This window comes from Convolutriloba macropyga, chromosome 1 (assembly GCF_964194025.1).
Source record: "Convolutriloba macropyga chromosome 1, txConMacr16.3, whole genome shotgun sequence".
NCBI lineage: Eukaryota > Metazoa > Xenacoelomorpha > Acoela > Convolutidae > Convolutriloba > Convolutriloba macropyga.
The window spans coordinates 705,153-721,754 of record NC_134468.1 but is presented as its reverse complement, the minus strand read 5'-3'; the positions used below and the strand labels follow the sequence as shown (position 1 = coordinate 721,754).

Sequence of the window (16,602 nt, the reverse complement as noted above, 5' to 3'; positions counted from 1 at the left end):
TATTCATTGATTCAATGCGAGAGATTTAAATCCGTTCAGATAGAACAGTACGTGAGTCAAATCTCACAAGTCAAACATAAAAATCCTGACTCGTCAAACAAAATTCTGATGAAAAGGTTAAGCGGATAAAAAACAAAATCCGCCGCACCACCTGGGTCAAATCATATTTGTCATCTAACGCAAATCATATTTGTCATCAAATCATATTTGTCATCTAAAGCAAATATGTCATCTAACGCTATTGAGAAGCATTATGAAGCCAATTTTAATTAATTGAGGCAGCCTCCAACCTACAACTGGGTCTAATCTTGTTTTTAAGAGTCATTATGTCATCTTCCAGCAGCCCCCACCCTTCACCTTGGTCAAATCTTATCTATTAACAGAGCAATTATATCATCTAAGGCCATTGAAAAGCATTTAAAAGCAAATTTCAAATAATTTAGGTAGCTCCAACCCGTCACCTGGGTCATATCTTTTCAATAAAAAAGCTATAATGTCATCTATGGTCATTGGCAGTCACTTGAAAGCCAATTTTAGAAATTCTGCAGCCTTCTCACTACTCATGGGTCACGTCTCATTAAAAACGGAGTTATGTCATCCAATGTCATCGAGCATTTGAAAGCCCAAATTTAGCAAGTGCGGCAGTTTAAAAAACCAGGCAGCGCTCGCTCATTTCTGGCGTTTTATCTTGTCACAAACAGTTATTATGTCATCTAAGGTTATTGAGAACCATTAAAAAGCGGATTTAAAAAATCAGACAGCTTCAACCTTTCAACTGAGTCAAACCGTTTCAATAAACAGAGTTATGTCACCTAAGGCCATTGAGAAACGTCTAAATGTTAATTTTGAAAAATTGAGGCAGCACCCTTGCTTCACTTTGGTTAAACATTATTAATAATAGAGTAAAACAAACAAACAATTAAACAATTTAAGCTTAACGTTTATTAGAAGAGACTTCATAAGGTTGAGCTTAGCTAAAATTGAAAAAAAAACTTGCCCACACACGATCCTGGGACCACGATTTGACTTTGGTTGGGTTTCAAGGTCGGCCATTTTTTACGCAAAACCATCCGAGAATAATTATGCAGTGGTAGGAAATATGCTCACAAGCGGACAGCACGTTCAAAAGCAGGAATCATGCACAAAATATCCCACTTCAGCATATCACTCAACTAATCAAACTCAATTTACTTCCATTTGAATGCATAAGCGTTGTTGACATTTAACAGTAATATGTCAAGAACAAGCAGCCCAAAATCCATCAGAAAGACCAACTAAAGCTCAAAAGAAATCAGCTTACAAATGAAAAGATTTTAGAAATATTGTAGAGCGTTCAGTCCAGAGAGCCCAGAACAATTATAAACCCTGCCACATCTACAAAAAAAGAGTTGGCTTTCGAAAGAAAAATAATGAGGATTGAGATTGATTTCATGAAAAATCGGACGCTCTTCATTGCTTATCTTACATACAAAACCATGATCAACTCACTTCCGCTGCAAAACTAAATTTACAAAACCCAGGAAGCGAGACATAAATAGGATACAAAAGGCGCCACTACAAGATCTTCTCTACCCGGAAAATACACCCTTAAAGAAACCACTCTCAAAACCAAGATGAGTGGGAAAATGTTAACAGACCGTCAAAGAATTCGGACTCACTTACCAAGGGGGAAGAAACAGTCAGCTTCACCTTCAGATCAGGTGCAACAAAAAAATAGTTGCACATATCAATATCACCACGTTCTTAGGAAGAAGAAAACTGTTGCCATAAGAGCCAATCATGACCTCAAAAAATGGGAATACCAGTTTTTCAAGAACTTTTCCAACAACACAGACCAGTTACTAAATAAAACTCCAAGAGAGTGGCCAAAAGAAAAACAGTATTCAAGGATAGATACCGTCACTCAGCAAAAGGTCTAGCCTAATTAACGAAGGTCGAAGCTGGAAATCGTCTGAAGCGTAAAATAATGATGGTCATACGTACTCGAAATCCAGCAGTTCGTGAAATTGCAGAGAAAGACAAAAAAGGAAGATAAGCAAGTCAGCATAAGTGGCAAATCAATCAAAACTGATCCAGCTCACCAAGAATTCGCCTTTAAATGATATTAAATTATATGCATAAGTAATAGTTCAATATAACTCATACCAATTCAATAAACAGAGTTATGTCATCTTAGATCATTGAGAAACGTTTAAAAGCCAATCTTGAAAAATTGCAACACCCTCGGTTCCAATCTTTATCAGTAATAGAATTGAACAAACAAACAAACAAAATACTTTAAGCTTAATGTTTATTAGAAGAGACTTCATAAGGTTGAGCTCAGATAAAATTGAACAACACTTGCCGCAAACGATCCTGGGATCACATGATTCGGCTGTGGTTGGGTTTCAAGGTCGGCCATTTCTTAAGCAAACTAAGTTGAAAATATTTATGCAGTCGCAGGAAAAATATATGCTCACCAACAGACAGCATGCTCAAGAGCAGGAATCCTGCATGAATTATCCCACGTCAGCATATCACACAAGCAATCAAATTCAATTTAATTCCAACTGAAGTCATAAGCGTTGTTCACATTCAACAGTAAGAGTTCAAACACAAGCGGCCCAAAAATCTATCAGGAAGACCAAATAAAGCTGGAAAAAAATCAGCTTACAAATGATGAGACTTTTGAAAGATTGTGGAACGCTTAGTGCAGAGAGCCCAGAACAATTTTCAAACCTACCCGACCTTCAAAGTTCGAGTTGGCTTTCGAAAGGAACAGAATTAGGATTAAGATTGATTAACATTGATCTAACATACAAAACCATGATAAACTCACTTCACCTGCAAAACTATATTTGAAAAACCCCGGAAGCGAGACATAAATAGAATACAAAAAGGCACCACTATGAGATCTTCTTTACCTTGAAAATACAAAAGTTTCACTCAAATAAAAAGATCTCATGATCAAGAGGAGAGCGAAAGAAAAGTATAGATACCGTCAAAGAATTCGGACTCTTACCAAGGGGGAAGATTCAGTCGTTTCACCTTCAGATCAGGTGCAACAGAAAAATAGTTGCACATATCAAGTTCACCACCCGTTCTTCGGAAGCAGAAAACTGTTTTAACGCCATAACAGCCAATCATGACATCAAATAATGGGAAAACCAGTTTTTTCAAGAACTTTTTCAACGACACAGACCAGTTACTAAACAATACTCCAAGAGAACGGCCGAAAGAACAATATTCAAGGACAAATACCGTCATTCAGCAACAGGCCTTGCCTAATTAAAGGAGGTCAAATCTGGTAATCAGCTGAAGCGTAAAATAATGATGGTCATACGTACTCAAAATCCAGTAGTTCGTGAAACTGCGGAGAAATAGACCAGCAGGGAAGATAAGCAAATCTGCACAAAAAGCAAATCAATCAAAACTGATCCACCTCACAAAGAATTGGCGTTTAAATGGTATATTATATCCATAAAAACAGTTCAATATAGCTCAATTATCAAGTTCAAAAAAATTGTGTTATCGACAGCATGTTAAATAAAATTGTGCTCAATCAGATTTTCTGTTCAATAAAATGGACTTTGAAACGCTAATGCACTACAACATAATGATCGAACTTTACCCTTGATATTGCCTTTTTGAGATTGACTGTATTTATTGCATTACGTAATTCATTGCGAGAGAAGATTTAAATCCGTTCAGTTAGAACAGAGTCACAAGTCAAACGTGAAAATCCTGACTCATAAAACGAAATTTTGATCAAAAGGTTAAGCGGATAAAAAAACAAAATCCCCAGCACCAACTGGGTCAAATCATATTTATAAACAGGGCAAATATGTCATCTAACACCATTGAAATAGCGTTATAAAGCCTATTTTAATTAATTCAGGCAGCCCCCAACCTACAACCGGGTCAAATCTTGTTAATAAGAGTCATTATGTCATCTAAGGTCATTGACAAGTCTAAAAGCCAATTTTAAAAATTCCAGCAGCCCCCACCTTCACCTGGGTCAAATCTTATCTATTATCAGAGCAACTCTATCATCTAAGGCCATTGAAAAGCATTTAAAAGCATATTTCAATTAATTTAGGTAGCTCCAACCCGGTGTCATATGTCAAAAAAAGTTATTATGTCATCTAAGGTCATTGGCAGTCATTTGAAAGCCAATTTTTAGAAATTCTGCAGCCTTCTCACTACTGATGGGCCACGTCTCATCAAAAACGGAGTTATGTCATCCAATGTCATCGAGAAGCATTTGAAAGCCCAAATTTAGCAAGTGCGGCAGTTAAAAAAAAGGCAGCGCTTGCTCATTTCTGGCGTTTTATCTTGTCAACAAACAGTTATTATGTCATCTAAGGTTATTGAGAACCATTAAAAAGCGGATTTAAAAAATCAGACAGCTTCAACCTTTCAACTGAGTCAAACCGTTTCAATAAACAGAGTTATGTCACCTAAGGCCATTGAGAAACGTCTAAATGTTAATTTTGAAAAATTGAGACAGCACCCTTGCTTTGGTTAAACCTTATTAATAATAGAGTAAAACAAACAAACAATTAAACAATTTAAGCTTAACGTTTATTAGAAGAGACTTCATAAGGTTGAGCTTAGCTAAAATTGAAAAAAAAACTTGCCCACACACGATCCTGGGACCACCATTTGACTTTGGTTGGGTTTCAAGGTCGGCCATTTTTTACGCAAAACCATCCGAGAATAATTATGCGGTGGTAGGAAATATGCTCACAAGCGGACAGCACGTTCAAAAGCAGGAATCATGCACAAAATATCCCACTTCAGCATATCACTCAACTAATCAAACTCAATTTACTTCCATTTGAATGCATAAGCGTTGTTGACATTTAACAGTAATATGTCAAGAACAAGCAGCCCAAAATCCATCAGAAAGACCAACTAAAGCTCAAAAGAAATCAGCTTACAAATGAAAAGATTTTAGAAATATTGTAGAGCGTTCAGTCCAGAGAGCCCAGAACAATTATAAACCCTGCCACATCTACAAAAAAAGAGTTGGCTTTCGAAAGAAAAAGAATGAGGATTGAGATTGATTTCATGAAAAATCGGACGCTCTTCATTGCTTATCTTACATACGAAACCATGATCAACTCACTTCCGCTGCAAAACTAAATTTACAAAACCCAGGAAGCGAGACATAAATAGGATACAAAAGGCGCCACTACAAGATCTTCTCTACCCGGAAAATACACCCTTAAAGAAACCACTCTCAAAGCCAAAATGAGTGCGACAATGTTAAGAGACCGTCAAAGAATTCGGACTCACTTACCAAGGGGGAAGAAACAGTCAGCTTCACCTTCAGATCAGGTGCAACAAAAAATAGTTGCACATCAATATCACCACGTTCTTAGGAAGAAGAAAACTGTTGCCATAAGAGCCAATCATGACCTCAAAAAATGGGAATACCAGTTTATCAAGAACTTTTCCAACAACACAGACCAGTTACTAAATAAATTTCCAAGAGAGTGGCCAAAAGAAAAACAGTATTCAAGGATAGATACCGTCACTCAGCAACAGGTCTTGCCTAATTAACGGAGGTCGAAGCTGGAAACCATCTGAAGCGTAAAATAATGATGGTCATACGTACTCGAAATCCAGCAGTTCGTGAAATTGCGGAAAGACAAAAAAAGAAGATAAGCAAGTCAGCATAAGTGGCAAATCAATCAAAACTGATCCAGCTCACCAAGAATTCGCCTTTAAATGATATTAAATTATATGCATAAGTAAGTAATAGTTCAATATAACTCATCCCAATTCAATAAACAGAGTTATGTCATCTTTGATCATTGAGAAACGTTTAAAAGCCAATCTTGAAAAATTCAGGCAACACCCTCGGTTCACTTGGGTCAAATCTTTGTGAGTAATAGAATTGAACAAACAAACAAACAAAATACTTTAAGCTGAATGTTTATTAGAAGAGACCTCATAAGGTTGAGCTCAGATAAAATTGAACAACACTTGCCGCAAACGATCCTGGGACCACATGATTTGGCTGTGGTTGGGTTTCAAGGTCGGCCATTTCTTAAGCAATTTAAGTTGAAAATATTTATGCAGTCGCAGGAAATATATATGCTCACCAACAGACAGCATGCTCAAGAGCAGGAATCCTGCATGAATTATCCCACGTCAGCATATCACACAAGCAATCAAATTCAATTTAATTCCAACTGAAGGCACAAGCGTTGTTCACATTCAACAGTAAGAGTTCAAACACAAGCAGCCCAAAAATCTATCAGGAAGACCAATTAAAGCTGGAAAAAAGTCAGCTTACAAATGATGAGACTTTTGAAAGATTGTGGAACGCTTAGTGCAGAGAGCCCAGAACAATTTTCAAACCTACCACACCTTCAAAGTTCGAGTTGGCTTTCGAAAGGAAAAGAATTAGGATTAAGATTGATTAACATTGATCTAACATACAAAACCACGATAAACTCACTTCCCCTGCAAAACTATATTTAAAAAACCCCGGAAGCGAGACATAAAAAGAATACAAAAGGCACCACTATGAGATCTTCTTTACCTTGAAAATACAAAAGTTTCACTCAAATAAAAAGATCTCATGATCAAGAGGAGAGCGAAAATAGTATAGATACCGTCAAAGAATTCGGACTCTTACCAAGGGGGAAGATTCAGTCGTTTCACCTTCAGATCAGGTGCAACAGAAAAATAGTTGCACATATCAAGTTCACCACCCAATCTTCGGAAGCAGAAAACTGTTTTAACGCCATAACAGCCAATCATGACATCAAATAATGGGAATACCAGTTTTTTCAAGAACTTTTTCAACGACACAGACCAGTTACTAAACAACACTCCAAAAGAATGGCCGAAAGAACAAAATTCAAAGACAAATACCGTCATTCAGCAACAGGTCTTGCCTAATTAAAGGAGGTCAAATCTGGTAATCAGCTGAAGCGTAAAATAATGATGGTCATACGTACTCAAAATCCAGTAGTTCGTGAAACTGCGGAGAAATAGACCAGCAGGGAAGATAAGCAAATCTGCATTAAAAGCAAATCAATCAAAACTGATCCACCTCACAAAGGATTGGCGTTTAAATGGTATATAATATCGATAAAAAACAGTTCAATATAACTCAATTATCAAGTTCAAAAAAATTGTGTTATCGACAGCATGTTAAATAAATTTGCGCTCAATCAGATTTTCTGTTCAATAAAATGGACTTTGAAACGCTAATGCACTACAACTTAATGATCGAACTTTACCCTTGATTTTGCCTTTTTGACATTGACTGTATTTATTGCATTACGTAACTCATTGCGAGAGAAGATTTAAATCCGTTCAGTTAGAACAGAGTCACAAGTCAAACGTGAAAATCCTGACTCATAAAACGAAATTTTGATCAAAAGGTTAAGCGGATAAAAAACAAAATCCGCAGCACCACCTGGGTCAAATCATATTTATAAACAGGGCAAATATGTCATCTAACGCCATTGAAAAGCATCATAAAGCCTATTTTAATTAATTCAGGCAGCCCCCAACCGGGTCAAATCTTGTTAATAAGAGTCATTATGTCATCTAAGGTCATTGACAAGAGTCTAAAAGCCTATTTTAAAAATTCCAGCAGCCCCCACCTTCACCTGGGTCAAATCTTATCTATTATCAGAGCAACTATATCATCTAAGGCCATTGAAAAGTATTTAAAAGCATATTTCAAATAATTTAGGTAGCTCCAACCCGTCACCTGGGTCATATCTTGTCAATAAAAAAGTATCATGTCATCTAAGGTCATTTGCAGTCATTTGAAAGCCAATTTTAGAAAATCTGCAGCCTTTAACGCCTCATGTGTCACGTCTCATCAAAAAATGGAGTTATGTCACCCAATGTCATCGAGAAGCATTTCAAAGCCCAAAACTGACAAGTGCGGCAGCCTCAACCTCTCACAATTAATAAAATGACTCTCTAAGAGTTCTATCTAATGTCACTGAGAAGCATTTCAAAGTCGATTCTAAAAAACCAGGCAGCGCTCACTCATTCCTGGCGTTATATCTTGTCAACAAACAGTTATGATGTTATTTAAGGTTATTGAGAACCATTAAAGAGCGGATTTAAAAAAATCAGACCGCCTCAATCTTTCAACTGAGTCATTCAGATTCAATAAACAATTATGTCCCCTAAGGTCATTGAGAAACGTCTAAATGCCAATTTTGAAAAATTCAGACAGCACCCTCGCTTCACTTTGGTCAAATCATATTAATAATAGAGTTGAACAAACAAACAAATACTTTAAGCCTAACCTTTATTAGAAGATACTTCATAAGGTTGAGCTGAGATAACATTGAAATCTTGCCCGCACATGAGCCTGGGACAACGATTCGACTTTGGTTGGGTTTCAAGGTCGGCCATTTTTTTAGCAAAACCATCTGAGAAGATTTATGCAATGGAAGGAATTATGCTCACAAGCGGACAGCATGCTCAAGAGCAGGAATCATGCACGAAATATCCCACTTTCAGCATATCACTCAACCAATCAAGCTAAATTTACTTCCAGCTGAATGCATAAGCGTTGTTGACATTTAACAGTAAGATGTCAAAAACAAGCAGCCCAAAATCTATCAGAAAGACCAATTCTGACCTCGCAAGAAATCAGCATAGAAATGACGACTTTAGAAATATTGCGGAACGTACAGTCCAGAGAGCCCAGAACAATTATCAACCCTACCACACCTTCAAAGTTCGAGTTGGCTTTCGAAAGGAAAAGAATTAGGATTAAGATTGATTAGCATTGATCTAACATACAAAACCATAACAATCTCACTTCCCCTGCAAACCTATATTTACAAAACCCGGAGGCGATACATATATAGAATACAAAAGGCACCACTATAAGATCTTTTTTACCTTGAAAATACAAGTTTCACTCAAAGAAATTGATCTCATGATCAAGAGGAGAGCGAAAGAAAAGTAAAGATACCGTCAAAGAATTCGGACTCTTACCAAGGGGGAAGATGCAGTCGCTTTCACCTTCAGATCAGGTGCAACAGAAAAATAGTTGCACATATCAAGTTCACCACCCGTTCTTCGGAAGCAGAAAACTGTTTTAACGCCATAACAGCCAATCATGACATCAAATAATGGGAATACCAGTTTTTTCACGAACTTCTTCAACGACACAGACCAGTTACTAAACAATACTCCAAGAGAATGGCCGAAAGAAGAACAATATTCAAGGACAGATACCGTCATTCCGCAACCGGTCTTGCCTAATAAAGGAGGTCAAATCTGGTAATTAGCTGAAGCGTAAAATAATGATGGTCATACGTACTCAAAATCCAGTAGTTCGTGAAACTGCGGAGAAATAGACCAGCAGGGAAGATAAGCAAATCTGCATTAAAAGCAAATCAATCAAAACTGATCCACCTCACAAAGGATTGGCGTTTAAATGGTATATAATATCGATAAAAAACAGTTCAATATAACTCAATTATCAAGTTCAAAAAAATTGTGTTATCGACAGCATGTTAAATAAATTTGTGCTCAATCAGATTTTTTGTTCAATAAAATGGACTTTGAAACCCTAATGCACTACAACTTAATGATCGAACTTTACCCTTGATTTTGCCTTTTTGACATTGACTGTATTTATTGCATTACGTAATTCAATGCTAGAGAGGATTTAAATCCGTTCAGATAGATCAGTACGTGAGTCAAGTCACAAGTCAAACATAAAAATCCTGACTCGTCAAACAAAATTCTGATGAAAAGGTTAAGCGGGTAAAAAACAAAATCCAACGCACCACCTGGCACAAATCATATTTATAAAAAGGGCAAATATGTCATCTAACGCCATTAAGAAGCATTATGAAGCCTGTTTTAATTAATTCAGGCAGCCCCCAAACTACAACAGGGTCAAATCTTGTTAGTAAGAGTCATTATGTCATCTAAGGTCATTGACCAGAGTCTCAAAGCCAATTTTAAAAAATCCACCATCCCCAACCCTTCACCTGGGTCAAATCTTATCTATTATCAGAGCAACTATATCATCTAAGGACATTGAAAAGCATTTAAAAGCAAATTTCAATTAATTTAGGTAGCTCCAACCCGTCACCTGGGTCATATCTTGTAAAAAAAAGGTATTGTGTCATCTAAGGTCATTGGCAGTTATTTGAAAGCCAATTATAGAAATTCTGCAGCTTTTAACGCCTCATGTGTCACGTCTCATCACAAAATGGAGTTATGTCACCCAATGTCATCGAGAAGCATTTGAAAGCCCAAAATTAACAAGTTCGGCAGCCTCAACCTCTCACAATTAATAAAATGACTGTCTAAGAGTTCTGTCTAATGCCATTGAGAAGCATTTAAAGGCCGATTCTAAAAAACCAGGCAGCGCTCACTCATTTCTGGCGCTATATCTTGTAAACAAACAGTTATTATGTCATTTAAGGTTAATGAGAACCATTAAAAAGCGGATTTAAAAAATCAGACAGCCTCTGAGTCATACAGGTTCAATAAACAGAGTTATGTCACCTAAGGTCATTGAGAAACATTTAAATGCCAATTTCGAAAAATTCAGACAGCACCCTCGCTTCACTTTGGTCAAATCTTATTAATAATAGAGTTGAACAAACACACAAATACTTTAAGCTTAACCTTTATTAGAAGAGGCTTCATAAGGATGAGCTGAGATAACATTGAAAAAAACTTGCCCGTACACGATCCTGGGACTACGATTCGACTTGGGTTGGGTTTCAAGGTCGGCCATTTTTCTAGCAAAACTATCTGAGAATATTTATGCAGTGGTACGAAATATGCTCACAAGCGGACAGCATGCTCAAGAGCAGGAATCATGCACAAAATATCTTACTTCATCATATCACTCAACCAATCGAGCTCAATTTACTTCCAGCTGAATGCAAAAGCGTTGTTGACATTTAACAGTAAGATGTTAAAAAACAAGCCGCCCAAAATCTATCAGAAAGACCAATTAAAGCACGACAGAAATCAACTTAGAAATGACGAGACTTTAGAAATATTGCGGAACGTTCAGTCCAGAGAGCCCAGAACAATTATCAATCCTACCACACCTGCAGAAGTTCGAGTTGAATTTCGAAAGGAAAAGAATTAGGATTAAGATTGATTAACATTGATCTAACATGCCAAATCAAGAAAAACTCACTTCCGCTGCAAAACTAAATTAACAAAACCCAGGAAGCGAGACATAAATTGGATACAAAATGCGCCACAACAAGATCTTCTTTACCTTGAAAATACAAAAATTTCACTCAAATAAATTGATCTCATGATCAAGAGGAGAGCGAAAGAAAAGTATAGATAACGTCAAAGAATTCGGACTCTTACCAAGGGGGAAGATTCAGTCGCTTTCACCTTCAGATCAGGTGCAACAGAAAAATAGTTGCACATATCAAGTTCACCACCCGTTCTTCGGAAGCAGAAAACTGTTTTAACGCCATAACAGCCAATCATGACATCAAAAAATGGGAATACCAGTTTTTTCAAAAACTTTCAACGACACAGGCCAGTTACTGAACAATACTCCAAGACAATGACCAAAAGAAGAACAATATTCAAGGACATATATCGACATTCAGCAACAGGTCTTGCCTAATTAAAGGAGGTCAAATCTGGTAATCAGCTGAAGCATAAAATAATGATGGTCATACGAACTCAAAGTCCAGCAGATCGTTAAACTGCGGAGAAATAGACCAGCAAGGAAGATAAGCAAATCTGCAACAAGAAGCATATAAATCAAAATTGCTCCACCTCACAAAGAAATTCGTGTTTAAATGATATATTATATCCATAAAAAACAGTTCAATATAACTCAGTTATCAAGTTCAATAACATTATGTTATCGACAGCATGTTAAATAAATTTGTGCTCAATCAGATTTTATGTTCAAAATTCTTTGTTCAGTGACAATTCCCGCTTAATCGATGTAGGTATCAACCAAGCCCCGTTCAATTCAACGTCCTTAACGGTACCTGACTTCATTAAATCGCAGATTACTGAGAAATTGAGGCGTGGAGTAGGCTAAAAGCACACACTGCTTTGAGAATGGACACTGCTGATACCTGTATAAATTGTATAAAGAACCATTTGAGTGTTCAGCTAGCCTACCACAACGGCTCTGTTAGCCGAAAATCACTGCAATCCATTCATTGCAATCCATTACTCTAAATTATTTTATGAGGATAGAACTTGGAAACTGTGTGAAGAGATCTAAACAAAGTCCAAAAGACACAATTCAAAGAATGTTCATTGACTAAACAAAAAACTATTCCTATTGAACCTGTAGAACTGACAAAAATTGGATCGGAAAAACTACCTAGCAAATAATTCATTCAAAAATTGAAAATAACAAAAATCAAACTAAAATTGTCGCATGTGAACAAAAATTACAGTTGAGAAAGCGAATTTTCGTTCAAACACTCATCTTACTCTGCTATGAATTGAAAAGAAAAAAACACACTGCAAATTCAATCGCTTCTTCGCTCCACTTCCTGTTTCGGCGTGACCAGAATCACTTCACCAATTTGACGTCAATAATTATGAAAACGTGAACATATCTTTAAAAAAAGATAGCACCCCAATACAATTCGAATTCTTTGAATTATAAGAAAGAGAGCGCCAAAATAAAAGCCGTTGTGAGACTGAGGGCGGCCCTTATAAACATTCGAACCTAGAGGTATCTACTCGAGACAGGACAATGGAGGTAGCTAGTCAAGACAGGACAACTGAAATCTGTCCAGCGCAAACTAAGTCGCTCTCCTTGTCTACTTTTTGCTCTTAACAGCAAATTGTTTCAACCTCCTCTACTGCTACAAAAACGGGGCTGTTGTAGCAGCTATATATGAAATATTCGTCTAATTCTGTATGTAACTCGCCTAATTCAAAAACTAAGATGAAACTAATTTTTACTTATGTTTAGAGCCCCACAGCAATTTCAGTTATAAATAAACCCTACAATTGTTCTATACCTTTTTCTAACCATATCTAATTAAACATATTTCATCTTTAACTATTTCGATCCATCAGAACAGATAATCAAACAGGTAAATCGAAAAAGCATCGCGATCAAGATTTGATTGATTTTACCAAATGATGAAGGAGAATCCTTTTACCTCTGACTATAAATATTATAGCAAAAAATAAGTACCACCCGAAGTATAAAATTAATGTTACTTCTGCAACCATTATGGTGAATTTCGGTTTTAAAACTTTTCAGCATCAACTGAAGCTCAAACCCCCCCCCCATCATAGTGTAATACACTTAGCAAAATCTAACGTTTCTCTGATGTCAAAGAGTTCCGAAAAGTGAGCCTTACAAGCAAAGTAATTTCGCAAAAATTTTAGTTCTTCAAAGTCTCTAGCGACAAAAACAAAAAAGTTTTTAAAAAAAAAACAATTCGCCCGATTGTAAAACCCGTAATACAATCGTGAAAAAATTCAATTGAAACAATATTAATGAAAATCTAAAACCTTTAAGCAACGGTATGTCAAATTTCATTTGGTCGGGTAGCCAGAACAAAACTTTACACGAGAAAACGTCCGGGGTTAAAGGAGGAGTGAGTTGTTCAATAATCTCAACATGGGCCATCTTAACTGGCAATCTAATCTCTAATCCTAAGTAGCACCAATTCAAATCATAACACAAACTCACAACATCTAACTAATAAATAAATGTTGCTAACATAATAAACAATAATCTATTTTCAATTTCAATCCGCAACATTTTTCATATGAAATTTTCAAACTTCGTAGCTTAACAGGATGATTGAAGTTGAAATATGAAACTAAATCTTATTCATGATACATGCAAAACTAACAATCAACGCCTAACATTAATAGAGTTCCTATATTCTCACTGCATAAACAAACGCAGACTACCAAGTTTTATCACATGTACTGAATGAAGATTTTAAGAAATCACCCTTTCAATCTGTCTGCAAGAGGCAATAAATTATTCATTTTCTGAACTCGTCTACAAAAATTGCTAACGTATGAAACGTATACCAAAGTTTACATGACGTTCTGCTTTCGCCACAACCACCAACGTGTCAGTCCGTTCTTCATCTGCCTCTTGTTTCCCTCAATTTTGGTCATCAATCGGCGCCTCCGTTCGTAGTAATCCTTCTCTTTAATGTACCAGACCGGAGGCCACCTATTCCTCAGCAGCTCTTTCTTGCTCTCCTCTGACAACATGGTCTGTTTGAGGTAGCTGAAATTCTTGCACATGTAGTCAAAATTGTGACTCAAATGTGTGAATAACCACTTATGCAAGCTGTGCGCGTTGAACAGCTGGCATTTGTCCAGCAACAGAATTGAATCCTTCACACTTTCAGAGTGAATTTTGCCTCTCAGTTGAGCGACTAGTTCCCGTTCTACTAGAGAGATTAGTCGGTCAAGACACAGTCGATTGGCAAATTCAATGACGTCACACCAATCACACACGTCCAGATCGGAGGCCCTGGAGATGAGCTGATCGCAATAGAGATATCCCAGGACGATCCTAAGAGCACTGGCCGATATGTCTGTAACTTCCAGTTCCCGTCCTTGGCTCTCCCTGAAGGATCCGCAAAGCAATGAGGCCATGAATTTTGACCTAAAGAAGGGTGCAAATAGGAACTCGCAAAAAATAATACTTGCAAAAGCTTTGACTCGGTTGCTTGAAATTTATCGAAGGCTAGTTAAAATTCGATTTTAATATTAAACTAAATTATCGATGCCTCCATGCAGCGCGACAGGATTTTCATGATAATTACCTTGCAACCAAAATGTATTTATGAACGAAGATAGTTTCATCTTCGACACGGAAGGCAAAATTTCCTGAGTGATTCAACTGCTGCGATAGAAACTCCTCTTTGAAGAACTCCTGTCGCCTCTCTGTACAACTATCAAGATCAGCCTCATATTTCAAGGTGCCAATTTTGGACGAGCAAGTTGCATTGGGCAAATTGTTTTCAGAGGAGGAGGAGCAGCTGTTCAGACTTGAGCTACTGTTGGTGTAATATGGCATGCTGTTAAGAACTGACAGCTTTGAGCGTGTTCCTCCTGACGTATGGTGAGGTCCAGATACTGTTAGAGATCCTAGCATTAGGTTTACCTCCGAGCTCAAGCTAAGTTGCCGCAATTGAATCACCAGATCTGTCATCTGAAACACACCTGTATATTTATGCTTTCTTTTTTACAATATTGCCCGCAAATTAGCACAACCAAATACACAGTCTTGGAGAACCAAATTCACAGATCGCAACAAAAAATTCTCAGTTCCTCAGCAGCTTTGGTAAACCGTACACTCTTTTCCAGTCTATCCCATTTCTTTCAGCAAAGTCTGGCTGTTCAAGCGAACGAACATTATAGAAAACGTTAATACCAAATTTCGCATAAAAAAGACACGTTCACAATAACTTCGTCCTGAGAGCAATTAAAATCTGTCATGAAAGTTGCTTTTTACAAATCTATTAAGGCCATGACGAACTATTCTAAAAACCAAAGTTGCATAATTTAGTTAAGCACCAGCTAGTTACTCTTTTTTTCTTTAAACCTTCAATTAGAGTTCGATGGGTCCAGGTAGCGTAGCTTATGTGAGCAAAAAATTGCCCTTGAGTACTTGTATTCATTCAGAGAATTAGGCAAGCCATACATAATAACGAATAATAGCCGACAAATTGCCGCACGATGAACGCTAAATATAGGAGCCCATTCAAAATATGATATTCTGACTTCTAAATATCCTTATTTTCAACTCAAATTTTATACAAACTCATTCAAGTATTGTAGCCTCATTAATATACAGCTCGAGTGACCCCTAGTGAACTTCTATTGAAAATTACCACACGGTTGTTATCGCCACCGAGAAGTTATCAAACTCCAAGGCGAAGCCGAGGTGTTATGATAACTTCGAGGCCGATAACAACCGTGTGGTAATTTTTTAAATCGAGCCCTGCTGCGATCATTTTAAAATTGAACACAGTCAAAATGAGTGATTCTTTTTTGAGCAAAAATTCCATGCGTAATTTTTCATGGGTGGGTAAACTCTGGAATAAATGGCTTAAAACTAACTGATGAAAAACTTAAAAAGTATCTTTGGATAGCAATTTTGATATTTTTCCAGGAGCCACAAATAACTATTTGCAAATGTTCATTAGTGAAGTCAAAACCAGCAATAGTGAAAAATTTTTACCACGGAATTTATACCACATTGCAGCAACAATTCAAATGTATTTGAAGGACCAACCAAAAGGAAAAAGTTCCAATTGCTTTCTAATTTTTGATAACTCATTGTTGGTTTTTAAGGAGGTGGGGGGGGGGGGGGAGTTTGTGAAAACTAAAAAAAAGCGGATGAAAATTTGATCAGCTAGGGGTTTTAACGGGCCCCACAAGCTGCTACTGGGATATTGTTTTATTGTTTTTCTGGCAACATAAAACAAGAAACTAATTTTTTTTTCAGAAGCTGAAACCATTTGGACAAATTGAACATAGCTGGAGGATTGCCAGAAAATAGCCGCAATAGCTTCGTAAATCTGCAGTCTCAAAAAAAAACAGTAAAACAGACAGACCAAAAAAATTCAGTCTTTTCATTGAAGGCTGACAAAATAAATTTTG

At 36.9% G+C, this 16,602-nt stretch overlaps 2 protein-coding genes across 4 annotated transcripts in view; both read right to left on the bottom strand.

Annotated features, from left to right (window-relative positions):
* The window catches only part of LOC142354756 (uncharacterized), a 128,224-nt gene that overhangs the window by 70,032 nt on the left and 41,590 nt on the right, over window positions 1-16,602 (bottom strand). The window lies entirely within an intron of this gene.
* LOC142354619 (rho-related BTB domain-containing protein 1-like) overlaps window positions 13,427-16,602 on the bottom strand; it is a 71,804-nt gene continuing 68,628 nt past the window's right edge. For both annotated transcript variants that reach the window (XM_075407065.1, XM_075406991.1), the window contains exons 6-7: window positions 14,760-15,148; window positions 13,427-14,599 (exon numbers count right to left, since the gene is read on the bottom strand). In XM_075407065.1, the coding sequence (XP_075263180.1) occupies window positions 14,017-14,599; window positions 14,760-15,148 (972 nt within the window). In that variant the 3' untranslated portion in view covers window positions 13,427-14,016. The remainder of the gene's footprint in view (window positions 14,600-14,759; window positions 15,149-16,602) is intronic.